General features: G+C 41.2%; 2 protein-coding genes across 2 annotated transcripts; both read right to left on the bottom strand.

Moving 5' to 3' along the window:
* Window positions 1–8400: 8400 nt before the first annotated feature.
* LOC106649406 (ATP-dependent RNA helicase DDX24) lies at window positions 8401–10914 on the bottom strand. The gene is made up of 6 exons (XM_014366791.2): window positions 10224–10914; window positions 9702–10140; window positions 9291–9625; window positions 9101–9218; window positions 8831–9014; window positions 8401–8750 (listed from the first exon to the last, which is right to left on the bottom strand). Exons 1-6 carry the CDS (start codon window positions 10785–10787, stop codon window positions 8459–8461), a joined length of 1932 nt encoding a protein of 643 aa, XP_014222277.1. The 5' UTR covers window positions 10788–10914; the 3' UTR covers window positions 8401–8458.
* Window positions 10915–11422: 508 nt separating this feature from the next.
* On the bottom strand, window positions 11423–13571 carry LOC106649407 (zinc finger protein 888-like). Its single transcript, XM_014366792.2, has 2 exons — window positions 13450–13571; window positions 11423–13350 (listed from the first exon to the last, which is right to left on the bottom strand). Exon 2 carries the CDS (start codon window positions 13222–13224, stop codon window positions 11881–11883), a length of 1344 nt encoding a protein of 447 aa, XP_014222278.1. The 5' UTR covers window positions 13225–13350; window positions 13450–13571; the 3' UTR covers window positions 11423–11880.
* Between the last annotated feature and the right edge of the window lie 157 nt (window positions 13572–13728).

The raw sequence follows: 13728 nt of genomic DNA, 5'->3' as shown, positions 1-13728 counted from the left end.
GCAGAAAATCATTGTCAAGTCCGGATTCCGACCTATTGGGTGAAGCAAGCCACCTGGGACGATATTCGTGCGAAAACAGCGCGACTTCCCGGAGAAAGTCATCGTCAAGTACAGATTTCGACCCAGTGCGTCGAGCGAGGCGCCCGAGACGATATTCGTGCGAAAACACCGCGACTTCCCGGAGAAAGTCATCGTCGAGTACTGATCTCGACCTAGTGCGTCGAGCGAGGCACCCGGGACGATATTCGTGCGAAAACACAGCGACTTCCCGGAGAAAGTCATCGTCAAGTACTGATCTCGACCTAGTGCGTGGAGCGATTTGCCCGGGACGATATTCGTGTGAATACATCGCGACTTCCCGGAGAAAGTCATCATCGAGTACAGGACTCGACCTAGTGCGTCGAGTGAGACACCCGGGATGATATTCGTGCGAAAACACAGCGACTTCCTGGAGAAAGTCATCGTCGAGTACTGATCTCGACCTAGTGCGTCGAGCGAGTACGTAATATATTTTGATCGTCTTCACGATAAACGACTGTTACTCGACTCGCGTGAACTTGAGATCGGCCCGCGCAACTTGCAAAATTATGTCAAACAAAAAGCTCGAGCATACAAGTTCGTTGAACCGTTCCGAGTAGTACCTATGCGTGTAAGCATTAACCAGTAAGGTAGTAACGATTTATTTGTTTATTCCGATTCGGGTGAGTGTTAAGGCCGATATGCACCAAGTCAAACGATGCCGATCGACTTTGAATTCACTGCATGCACCTATACGAGTAATTCCGCCTATACAAAATTATTCTCATTTGAAATTTTAAGAAGTTACTGCCCATTTTAATTTAAAAAAGCCATCGTTTTAGCGTAGATGGTTATTTTTTGACGTTCAAGAGTAATTGGTTTTCCACCTTTTCCACATTTCAAATAGAACCATTATGTCATTGTTTTTTTTAAACCATTTTTTCATTTTTTTTTTTTTTTGGTTTTATATTCGAAAAGAAGCTACTACTTTTTTCACTTAATTTTTTAAGTTAAAAAAATATAATGTGAAAATCGTTAACATTGGGATTATAACAAATCTCTACTAACTTAATAACAAAATATCGATCAGAAATCCGTATCTTAATCGTAAACAATATAAACATAAGCCATCTTGTCATCGTTCCTCGATAATTGAAAATGTTTACATCCTAATGAATTGGTACGATTGTTGTCTTTAACGACGATACAAGACATAATACCAAAAGATAAATTTTACTCATTAATTTTCCGTGGTTCTAAGTAGAAGAATCAATTGTTTATTTCAGACTTTGTAATGAATAAACGTGAAAAAAATTACATCCAAGTTATCTCACAAGTTAACGACGAGGAAGAGGATTACAAACAGAAATCGCATTTGCTTTTCCACCTTAAGACAGTCCGAGAAGATCATCAAGATCACAAAGATTACAGGTACGACTGTTGCGAGAAAAAAGTTTGTTTTAAATCAGATATGTTGAACTACCAAAAGACCGTACACGAAGGTCGCAAAAATTTTGCTTGCGAGAAGTGTGAGAAAAGATTCACGCGTCAAATGAATTTGCTCATTCACCTAAAGACGGTGCACGAGGGTCGAAAAGATTTCGCATGCGACAGTTGTGAGAAAAAGTTTGGACGAAAAGCATATTTGTTGAAGCATAAAAAAATAATACACGAAGGTCGCAAAGATTTCACATGCGAAGTATGTGATAAGAAATTTGGACACATATCGAATTTGCATAGGCACCAAAAGACAGTTCACGAAGGTCGGAAAGATTACGCTTGTGACAAGTGCGAAGAGAAATTTGGACAAAAAGTGCATTTGCTTTTACATCAAAAGACAGTACACGAAGGTCGTAAAGATTTCGTGTGCGAGAAGTGCGAGAAAAGATTTGGGTGGCAAATTAATTTGTTCAACCACCAAAAGACGGTGCACGAGGGTCGAAAAGATTTCGCATGCAACAGTTGTGAGAAAAATTTTGGACTGAAAACAGATTTGTTGAACCATCAAAGCACAGTCCACGAAGGTCGCAAAGATTTCACTTGCGAAGTATGTGATAAGAAATTTGGACACATATCGAATTTGCATAGGCACCAAAAGACAGTTCAGAAAGTTCAGAAAGATTACACGTGTGACAAATGCGAAGAGAAATTTGGAGAAAAATCAAAATTGATTAGACACCAAAAGACAGTACACGAAGGTAAAGATTTCGTGTGTGAGAAGTGCGAGAAAAGATTTGGGCGGCAAATTAATTTGCTCACCCACCACAAGATGGTGCATGAGGGTCGAAAAGATTTCGCATGCGACAGTTGTGAGAAAAATTTTGGGCTGAAAACAGATTTGTTTCGGCATCAAAAAATAGTACACGAAAGTCGCACAGATTTCACATGCGACATATGTGATAAGAAATTCGGACACATATCGAATTTGCATAGGCACCAAAAGACAGTTCATAAAGCTCAGAAAGATTACACATGCGAAAAGTGCGGGAAAAAATTTGGAGTCAAATCGAATTTGCTCGCGCACGAAAAGGCTGTTCATAAAGGTTGCAAAGATGACTCACACAAAATGTCAGAAAACAAATCAGAAACTCAATCGAATTTGAGAAAGCACGAACAAATTGTAACTTTAGATGAACTTCACAGAGACCACCTATCGGACACGAGCAATAAGTGGTACTCACAAGTGCCTACTTCAATCGGTCTGCCAAAAACAATCATCGGAGGTTGTGAGGACGAAGCAAGCAAAAAGTGTGAAAATAAATCTGAGACGCTATGGAATTTGAGCAGAAACCAAAAGACAGTAATTTCAACTGAAATTTTCAGCGACTACTTACTGGATACGTGCAGTGAGTGGTACACACAAGTGCCCAATTTCATTCATCTCCCAAATAATATATTTGCAGATGATGAACTATGAAAATGATGTACGTGATAGATACGATGAAATTTTTGCATACAAAGGTGATTCAAGTAACCACATTAGTTTTACTTTTGCGAGCGCCTAGTTTTTGCACTTGATTAATGACATATTTAAACGTAGGAACATTAGTAAATCTCATATTTATTACCTCTTCTTCGAGTTTCAAACTTACTGAAAAATGTGACCCGTCAGATTTGTAATTTTCAAATATCCCATTTGACTAGAAAAAATATACTTGAATACTTTTTGCACATATTTTATTCAATTACAACACTACTTTAATATAAATACGATTCAATTGTCTACATTATCGATTATTTAATTATAGTCTGAATAAAAGAGCAATACACTTATTTTCTGAAATTATACTCGAACGTCGTAATAACCATTTTCTCATGCAACAAATGTTTTTTTTTTTTACATTGAAATGGGCACGACGAGAATAGCGATTAAAATTTCAATTGTTCACCCATTTCTCTAGTCTTTTAGAATCTCCAATAATAATCATCAATAATCATGACATGTATTAAATTAAACTGAAAAATTGTACCCGTTTCTAGACGAATATTTGACGGGTAAGTCATGGAATTGCTCACATTGCTCTCATCAGAAACTACAAGTAGTACATCTAAATTTTAAGGCGTACACACACGACACGTGGGTATGCAACGAACGCCCTATTACGAGCACACCCGACAGACTTTGCCAAATCAATCCGACCAACTTGTATGTGTGTCGTACATTTACGATCTCGCGATTCAATATGTATGCCGTTCGTGTAACAATGTATGCAAGTTCGAAAAAGATTAATAGCTCTGCGCTACGAAACTAAAATTGATTTAACGCTCGAGTGTACCTCGTGCTCGTCGACGCTCAAAAGTTTTTTCTCTCTCTCTCTCTCTCTCTCTCTCTCTCTCTCCAGATCCCTTCTCCACTCCTTTCAAGAGTTACTCCGTGAAATTATCCGCATGTTTTCGTATCGAATTAATTAAAATCGCGCCCAAAGCCGTGGCGCATATAGAGAGCTCGAAGCTCTCTTTCTCTTTGAATTGTAGTTCAATATGTTTACTTTGAGCTTCGCCGAAGAGCTTTCGCGCCGACCATTGAATTATTCAAATTAATTTTCATAATACAAAAAGTATATACGACTCTCCTTTATGTATAAATGAACCTTCATATAAGCGAAATTAAAATTTCAATTCCGTGACGTATGCGCGATTACTCCAAGCCGCGGCCGTCTCTTTAATAATTGAACATTTTTTGCGCCAGCGTGCGCATTAAACGCACGACTGTCTACATCGTTTCCTATGTTCTTGCAACTTTTAACGCCGATCGTATAATAAACCGCGCGCACCGCAACGAATGTTATTACGTGTGCGTAACACGATTCCCGCGGGGGGGGGGAAAGGATGTTGTCGGTGGATGCGCGAATTAACGATCACCACTCGGCCGAATGTTTACAATATATATAAATAGGGGATGTGTAGTTGTAACTCATCCACTTATATAAGCAATAAAAAATCACGGGAAAAGTTGCGGAGCGTCGCTGCTGCAATAATTGATTTTTTCCCCGGCGCCAACGCACACCTAATGTAGAGTATATATATAACAGTCAGCGATTCTCCCGGCTACACAGATATCTATAGTATTGTTAAGGACGAAAAGCTCCAGTCTGGCGCCAACGCCACCATATATACTTTGGTATATACGGGTTTATATAGGTTGCAGTGTGTATCTCTCTCTCACTCACTCACTCCCCCTTGCGATCCATATAATATATTAAGTCTATATCTATACAACCGGTCGCGCTTTAACCAGGACTCGTAAAAAAGTTTTTGCCTAGGAGGGGTTTTCTGTAATTTTTTTTTTTTTTTTGCCCGCGTCTACTTCTTTATTTTCACGAGCTCTCGCGCATGATCGCGCACTTATCGCGACTGTCGGGTTATTTCATCCAGTTACTACTAGTTTTTTTTTACATCGCCGCGTCAGTGCGTCCGCACACATATCTTTTTTCTTTTTTTTTTTATTTTACGTATATACACATAGCGCCCATCGCGATTGTAAATTTTCGTGACCCCTCGTACTCCGCGCCTGCCACCCGAGCGAAACAATTATAAGTCAAGCTTTATTTGATCGATCAAGGCACGAGATAACGTACAACGTACATATAGTATATGTATAAAGTAAGCCCTTAAGGGCGCTCACGCGCGAGGCGAAAGAAAGGAGCCGCTATTATAAACGCTCGAAAACGCCCCGATGAATTTTAATGAATTATAGTACGTGTTAATGTAAAGCTCGCAGAGGCATGTATAGAGCGGGTCTCGGGCGAATCATCTTGTTTAACCTGCAAGATTAATCCATTCGTTGGAATGAAAGATAAATTAATCGGAGCCTTGAGTATATATACACATGCGAATGTACACACACACCTATAACACACTAGATGTACTAATTATCCCGAGTGCTTTCAACTTGTTAATGTAACCTCGATATACCCACGCACACACGTAGTAGTTACATTATACTCACGTATACATGCGATATTACGTTTATATGGAGCAGTACGAGAGAAGTAATCTTTGGTCGCTCGCACTTTTCGTGAATAATGGAGAGGATGAAATGATTAAAAGAAAAAAAACAGCGTAAGTACATATAAAGAGAGAGAGAGTAATATTTCACGCGTACTTCTATAAGCACAATATTACGAAATTATCATTCAACCCTCATAAGTACGCGAATGTATTATAGTGGAGGAATAAAAAGATTGATGAACGTTTTGTCCCGGCTATACATTATGAACAGCCCGGCGCGTGAATTAAAAATAAAACCCGGCTATGCACGATACTTATATATCTCTATCTTATGAGCGCGACAAGTTCGTGTCGGTATTTTTCCACGGCGCTCGAAAGGAAAAAAAGAACAGCCGCAGCGGCAGCAGTAGCAGCAGCAGCAGAAAGTAAGAAAAATGACCCATCGAACGGAGTGCGTAAATATTACCCTGCTCCGGTAATTTTCACATGTGCACGATGATGATAATGTATACACACAGGCGCCCGTAGCGTCGCGAAACCTCGAGAATCGTTTATGTTCTGTGTACACATACGTACACAAGTATGCACGCGTATGTGTACGCGCATCATTAATTAATCATGCTGTATACGTGTGATTATTGAGGCACATATAAGCTCGCCGGGGGGCGCGCGATAGCGACATCGCATTCATAACTTCGCACTACTGCTTTCCGACGCGTATGTACACGTAAACGCGCCGCTATGTACGTAAGTGTATAACGTTATTATAAAAACCTTCGGTATAGCAGTGGCAGCGGCAAGAAAAAAAAAACGTAAATAAAAGGAAGAGACCTTCGTACGTGCACAGGTACCGGATAATTGAATTAAGTCATTACAGTCGTGAGAGTATTGTATACATTGTGTCGAGCTCGAGCGAGAGATGTTTTTTCAATTTATCTCTCGCGGAAAATTCTTACCGCCATTAGTCGTCGTGGTCGTGGTATCGTCCTTTTTGAGAAAATCTCTCGCGGCGTCCTTGACTGCTCCCTTAACGTCGTCTTTAACATCGTCTACGGCTTGGGTTATATTTTCTTTGCTCGAATTACAACCCATTTCTGTTTTTCTCGAGCTCTTTCACTACTTTTCTTCTTCTTCTTCTTTTTTTCTTCTTCTTCCGCTACTATATACCGTTGCCTTATAACTTCGACGCGCACCGCGCGCGAGAATTCACTCTTTCTTTCTCTCTTGGGCTCTCTCTCTCTCCACTTTACCGGGGGTGCGCGCGAGCGATGTTGTAACAGCCGAGGCACTGTACCGTAATAAGCACGTATACACCCTAAAAAAAAAAAAAAAATATCCTTTGCGGCCGTGGGTATAATATAATAAGACGATGTATTTACGCGGTCGCACCCGTTATTATCCTGCCTGATTATGCTTTATGAGCGGTGGCGGCGGCGGTGAAACGCCGAACGAAAAGAATAACGAGAGAAAGAAAGTCGAGTAAAATAAAGAGCTGCGGAAAAATGAAAAGAAAGAAAAGAAGAAAAAATTGACCGGTGTTTCACGCGCGTATACCACGTATGTGTAAGCGTAATATCGCAAGCACTCGGTGAATGTCGTCACGTATATGGAGGGTAAAAAAAAGGCCGATCGCGCACAGCACTGCACAGCAACACAGACGACGACGACTCTCTCGCGCAATAATGCCGCACTTGGCACTATTATATCGTTTCACTTGGAACGCACTGCGCGACACGCTTTTTTCTTGGAATTCCGTGATATATATCTTTGAGCCTCGTAGATTTGTCGAAAATCTTGGTCGAAGCACTTGGTCGTACGAGAACGATACTTATTTACACTCACTCGAAACGATTTTTTTTGCATGTATCACAAGCTTCAATTTTTAATGGAACAGGTAGAAACAAACGAGCAGCTACTCTATAATACAACCTAGGACAACGTTCGAAACGCGAATATCATCCATCCATCGGCAGCGAGAATCATATTCTTCGCGAAGTACATGCAAAAATTACCGACGACGCGGCATGATAGCTCGTCGCGTCACGCGCGCAAGTCGCCAACTGAAAGCTCATGCCCGCGCGGAGCACCGACGACGTGCTGCTTGCACCAAGGCGCACATCTCTCCCCCATGCTTTCGGCGGCGGCGGCGGCGAGCGAGGGCGGCTGATACGCGCACACACGTATATAGGTATACAGGACTCGCGCGTACTTGTATATAGTACACACGATCGCGCGCCGCAACTCGTATTAATGTGTATACGAGCGGCGCACAGACGAAAACTCTCCCCCCGCGGCACGTTACGTATTATACATGCACAAATCGGCAAAACTTTGGATTATAATAAAGCTCGAAGGCAATCAACTTTGCCCTTGCCGCTCGCTCGCCCATATCGATATTTGTTTAAACGTGTGTGTGTGTATGGCAGTTCAATTGTCGCGCCGAGTCTATTTGCTCGTCCGACGCTCGTCGCCTCGCTGCCTTGATTTCGATCTTATATAGGCTAGAGTTATTATTTTCAACTTTATGATTATTGTCGTGATTTTTTTTTTTTTTGTTTCGATAATTGTACACCACTTGCTCTCTATATGATACCGATCGTATCGAGCCGATCGCTCGAATAACGCCGAGCGACGCGTTAATGATGGTATATTATCCCATTTTTCGAGAAGTGTCGGAGAGGCGGCTCTCTGTTGTATATGCGAACGTGTATATCGCGCCTATCGATTGAGCCTACGCGCGACGTTTATATGCTCGCTTGCCTCGCGGGCGAGTAGCTGGCTTATATATACACAAGCGTTTATAAGATATGTATCGGTGATGACATTTTCATGTATTGGCGATCGTTATATCGATCGATCGGTGGAGCGTTTACACTTGTTTCTTTTTTTTTTTAGGTTCCTGTTAAATATTGATACAAGCGAGACTTATGAGTCATTATAAACATTTATTTACATGAGGAAATTTTTTTTTATGGTACAGTGTAGTGAGTTATTTCTTTTTGGTCTTGGTTTCTTCGAGTTTTGGTTTCTTCGAGTCGGCACGGTACAGTTTCAAGGGTCTCTTCTTTCCTTTCGAGTTCGGCTTTTTGATCTCGTCTTTCATTACGTCGATGGCTCGTCGCGAGTTCTGTTCCAGCGAAAGCTCCATCGAGTGATCCAAGAACTTTCCTGAATAATTTTTCGGGAACAGCGGCTTCTTCAGCAAAGCTTCCAAACGAGCCTTTTTGCCCTGCAAACTACGCTTCGCGTCGGCTTTTCCTTTAGCTTCTTCCGAATCTTGCCTGAAAAATAAAATATTTGTTCAATAATTGATTCAAAATTATGATATGAACAATTTTGAAGCATATAAAATGATTCTTACTCATCATCGTCGTCGTCATCGAGCAAAATATCCATTTCTCTAGCTGCCTTTTGACGCCAACTTTTGTCAAAATTTTCCTTACGGCATGTTAATTCTAATTTGTCAATATCTCTGGCAACATTCACTCTTTCTTTAACACACATAAGCAGTCTGTCTACTACTGGGAATGTAGGCAAGTCTTCAGCTGTTAAAAAGAAAAAAAAATAATAAGAATTAAGAATGATTTGAATTTGAAATGATTTAAAGAAACAAGCAATATCAAAGACTTACTGCGATTCAAAGTTTTGCAAATCTTTGTATAATTGTGTTTTTCAGTAGGTTCCATTAACAAAACAGTTAAACCTTCGTTCATGGCTCGAGCTGTTCTTCCACTTCTGTGTACGTAACTCTGAAAGTTGAAAAGTTTTTGTTAAAATGTTATAGAAATTAAAATACTTATTACACTACTTTTGACACATACCTCAGATGTTCTTGGAACTTGATAGTGAATGACATGTTCAATTTTTGGAATATCCAATCCTCTTGCAGCAACATCAGTTGCAATGAGGAGACTATTTTCAGTTGACTGGAACCTTTCAAGATTTCTCAATCGCTGTGGTTGAGTCATGCTTGCATGAAGTGGAAAAGGTTTACATTTTAAAATACTGAATAATTGGGCTAATCTCTTAACACATCCAATACTGTTACAAAATACTAATGTTCTTCCAGGATGTCTTTGCAAAAAATAGTAGAGATAATAATCTTTTTGTTCAATAGAACAAACTATTCTGCATTCGGTTAAGTTATTTGTGGTTCCTGAAAAAAAAATTGTTGAGTAATTCATTCAAGTTTCAATTGAAAAATAAATCAATGATTGAAATAATAACAGTACCTGTTTTTGTGGTAACATCAATTACTTTTGGATTCTTTAATTTCAATATGTCTATGACTTTTTTCAATTTTTGTTCCGGTGTGAGCTTCTTAATTCTACTTCTGGAATTACGTTGCTTCTTTCTTTTCAAGTAATCAGGAATGTCATGAACTAACGACAAAGTAGCAGAGAATACAAAAGTTTGACGCTGCTGAATTTTAGATTCTTTGAAATTCATTTTTTCTAAAATTTGATGCAATTCTTCAAAGTGGCCAGCTTCTAACATTCTGTCGGTTTCATCAATAGCAAGATATTTCACTGATTCGATTTGATTTAAATGAGGATTTCCTAGTTCTATAAGCTCCCACAATCTGCCAGGTGTTGCTATTACAATTTCAGGACCTTGTTTCAAGATTCTTTCTTGTTTAACAGAAGCCATTCCTCCAACAACAAGTGCAATCTATATTTGACAAAAATAATAAGGTAAATACAATACTTATAACAAATTATATTATGAATTATTATAAAAGTTGAGATACATACTCTAATATCTGTATTAGCTGCTGCTTTTATCAAATGGGCACGGATCTGCACAGCTAGTTCACGAGTAGGAGTCAAAATCAAAGCATACAATGGCTTCAGAGGTTTATTACTTGCTTTTTCTGGGAAACCATCAATTTCAACATTATCGATGACTTTGACCAGTCCTATACCATTATCACTTATAGTGCTCTCCTCTGCCTTTGATTCATTATCTTCATCTTCATCACTCTCGCTGTCGAATTCAGTCTCATTCATGTCAACCTCTTTGAATGAACCGCTTGCAGTTTTGATGATTTTGCCATGTTTAGCTTTAAGTTTCATTATACCATCCAAAATAGGAATGCCAAAAGCCAGAGTCTTGCCGCTGCCAGTCTCAGCAGCTCCTAGAATATCCCTTTTACCAAAAATAGCTGGTGGTATGGCCAAAGTTTGTATTTTTGTTGGAGTCAGGAAACCTTGTTCAATCAAATTCCTTTTTATTTCTTCTGGAACTCCAAGAGCACTCCACGCTTCACCGCCTGTCGCATTCTCACTCGGTTGATCTACCTCCATGTTCTCAACCATCTTGTTTGATATTGACTTCTGACTAGTAAGTAAATAAACAAAAAAAATATATAAACTTCACTTGTCGATTCGATTTAACCTCGCAAAGCACGTGGTATCACGATTCAATTGTAAACACTTTTCTGTGGCCGGCTGAGACAAGAGCGACTTCCGAGTGACGTGCAAGGCGCAGGCGCTTCAGCAGCCGACAGTCACATCTGGGCGGCGGCTTTTTCAAAAAAGATTTATTTGGATATTGAAGTAATATTTATTCTCGTTAATTTAATTGAAAACATAAATTTTAAGTAGTAAGTTTGCGCTTCGACATGTATCAAATGCATTATTATCTCGAAAATTTAAAACAATTTTTTAACTTACTAAGTTTTATTTAGATATAAGTTATGTTTACAAAAAGTCATTGTTGTTTCATGCTGTTGTTATATTATAGTCAGTTATATGATCAATTGTATCATCGTATTATTGTATTATTGTATTATTGTTGATAAATATATAGAGAATATTTTTTCCGTATTGGTGTATGTGTGACTCTCTGGCCTCTGCTGAATAAAGAAATCGAGCTTTGGTAAGTCTATAAGTATCTATAAGTAATGTGGAATAAAAAAATACTAATTTTGAAATTTTATTATTGTTAAATTTTATTGTCATAAAATTTTTATGCTATTTGCTTACAATAGTCTACAATGTAAAATACATAATTTAAAATTTATGTACAAATGTACTCTATATATGATACAATCATATTTTCTAATTAAAAAATACATGTTTTGGATACATCACTCGTGCGATATTATTTGTCTTGCAAAAGATCATCATCTTTATTTGCGTTATTTACATATTCGATTCTTGGAGTCGTGAAATTTTTTTAAAGTTCGATGCAATACCGAAAGTCAGGTTGAAAATGAAACATTTTGCAAATTTACTCGTCGTTGCGATTTTTAACTCACATATTTCGATCAAGACTCTCGAATGCCTTCGGAACTAACGCGGAAATATGGCAGTAGAAACCGCAAGAAACGCGTTTGAAAATCTTCATTTTCACAGCTGACTCGTATAGGTACTCATCGCTTCGCGGAATCTCTGATCGAAGCGCACCTCAACCCGAGCTATGGCCGCTATCCGGACTAGTAGCCGGATACTCGGCTGGCACGTCGACGATCGACAATTTGCAGCAGCGCAGATTCGGCCGCGTGTAAAGTCTGAAGACGCTCGCGTGCGGGCCCAAGCCACTGTAGCAGCGTTCCACGTGACGTCCCAAGGCAACCTGCGTGGTGAACATTCGCGCGCGGCCCTGCGCCTGGCACCACACGCACATGAACAGGTTGTAGGCGTCGTCCTCGTGGGCCTCGCGGTAATGATAGAGGCCGTCGTCCTCGTCCTTGAATTTCTGCCGGCAGGCGGGCACGAGGCAGCGAGCCCGCAGATCCGAGCTGCAGACCAGCACGTCGTACACCCCGTCCAGGTGGAACTGCGGCTGCGCGAGCTCGTCCCAGTGGTGCGCCGTCGCCGCGTGGCGCAGCAAACTGTCGGGCTCGTCGTGGACCTCGATGCCGCACGCTCGACAGGCGAAGGCCAGCATCTGGTCGTGCTCCCACAGCAGGTGGTCGGCCAGCTCCTGGGTACGGCCGAAGCGCTGGCGACAGCGTCGGCAGTCCTTCGGGCGCGGTACCTTTAAAATCCTTATCGAGAAGAGCGCGTCGATGTCGTCCAGCCGGTCGTGAGCTTCCAAGGCGTGCTGCACCGCCCCGTCCAAATCGTCCTGCACCCGGTAATCCGTGCACAGCTTGCATCCGATCAGCAAGCAGGTCTCGTGCTGCTCGACGATGTGCCGGAATTTGTCTTCGCTGCGTCGAAATCTCGCCTCGCACAGGGTGCAAGCTTCGCTGGCTTCCGGGCCCTGCGTCTCCCGCGTCGCGTGCGTACCCGTGAAGTGATTCGACTGTTTCTCGTGCGCCTCTCTCACGTGCTCGTGCACGTCGAACAGGTCCGCCGACTCGAAGTCGCAATCTACGTCCTGGCAGCTGCACTCGTAGGTCGGCGTTATCGCGTGTGCGTCGAGCTGGTGCCGCTCGTGCAGGTAGACGTGCTCGAAGCTCAGCCCGCACGGCCGACACTCGAGCAGCTCGTGGCCGTGGCGGCTTCTCGCGTGCTGCCGCGCCGCCTCGGGCGATCGGAACACGTCGTCCAGGCAGTAGGAGCACTTGAAGCTCCGCCGGACTCGCTCGATCTTCTTGGCCAGGTCCTCGTGATCGCGGCCGATGTGCTCTCGGAGCAACGCGTCGCTTCTGAACGCGACCAGGCACACGGGACACTTGGCTAACTCCGCACAAATCAGCTCCGGGTGGCGGTTTCGTTTGTGTGTCTCGAAGAATTCGGCGCCTTCGAATACGCACGATTCGGCGTTTGCGTGCACGCAAGCGTAACATATTTTTGACGGCATGGCGAATGGATTCTTTCGGGCTCGATTGTCAATTTCGATTCTCTTGAAAATTACTCGTCGTAATTTTTGTCTTGATTTTTCGTCCAAATAGCTGCTACACAGATCCTTAAAGTACCTGTGTATCGTCTGAAAAGTTTATTGCGAAAGTGCCATTATAGTATTCGCTAATTTTTTTTTTCTCAAAATTATTCATACGTTGAATGAAAAATTGAAATATATGCTTACCTAGTACAGATGTTGGTAACGCTAACGACCCATCGACTCTCTACTACGAGCTGTAACTGATGTTCGACGACACATTGATCCACATTGTTTGAAATATTATGTCATGTAAATAATAACGTAAGTAACTGTGATCTATCAAAGAAAACCGTAGTTGTTATATACTACTCATTCTCCATGTATTACCTAGATGATTTGTGATACAACTGACGTTCTCAGTGATCGATAAAAAGAAGGAGGGTGGGAATTAATAGTCGAATTATCGCGATACAATTTTCTTTT

This window comes from Trichogramma pretiosum, unplaced genomic scaffold (assembly GCF_000599845.2).
Source record: "Trichogramma pretiosum strain Unisexual culture from Peru unplaced genomic scaffold, Tpre_2.0 scaffold50, whole genome shotgun sequence".
Taxonomy (NCBI): Eukaryota; Metazoa; Arthropoda; class Insecta; order Hymenoptera; family Trichogrammatidae; genus Trichogramma; species Trichogramma pretiosum.
Note: the sequence above shows the minus strand (reverse complement) of the source record. Positions and strands in the feature narration are given on the sequence as shown.

Bases quoted from the DNA above. Each gene is read 5' to 3' on its own strand.
- LOC106649406 (XM_014366791.2), bottom strand. From the start codon at position 10,787: ATGGTTGAGAACATGGAGGTAGATCAACCGAGTGAGAATGCGACAGGC. The intron at 10,141-10,223 runs GTATGTATCTCA...TGTCAAATATAG, and splicing joins CAGCTAATACAGATATTAGA to ATTGCACTTGTTGTTGGAGG. The intron at 9,219-9,290 runs GTATGTGTCAAA...TTCAACTTTCAG, and splicing joins AAGTTCCAAGAACATCTGAG to AGTTACGTACACAGAAGTGG.
- LOC106649407 (XM_014366792.2), bottom strand. From the start codon at position 13,224: ATGCCGTCAAAAATATGTTACGCTTGCGTGCACGCAAACGCCGAATCG.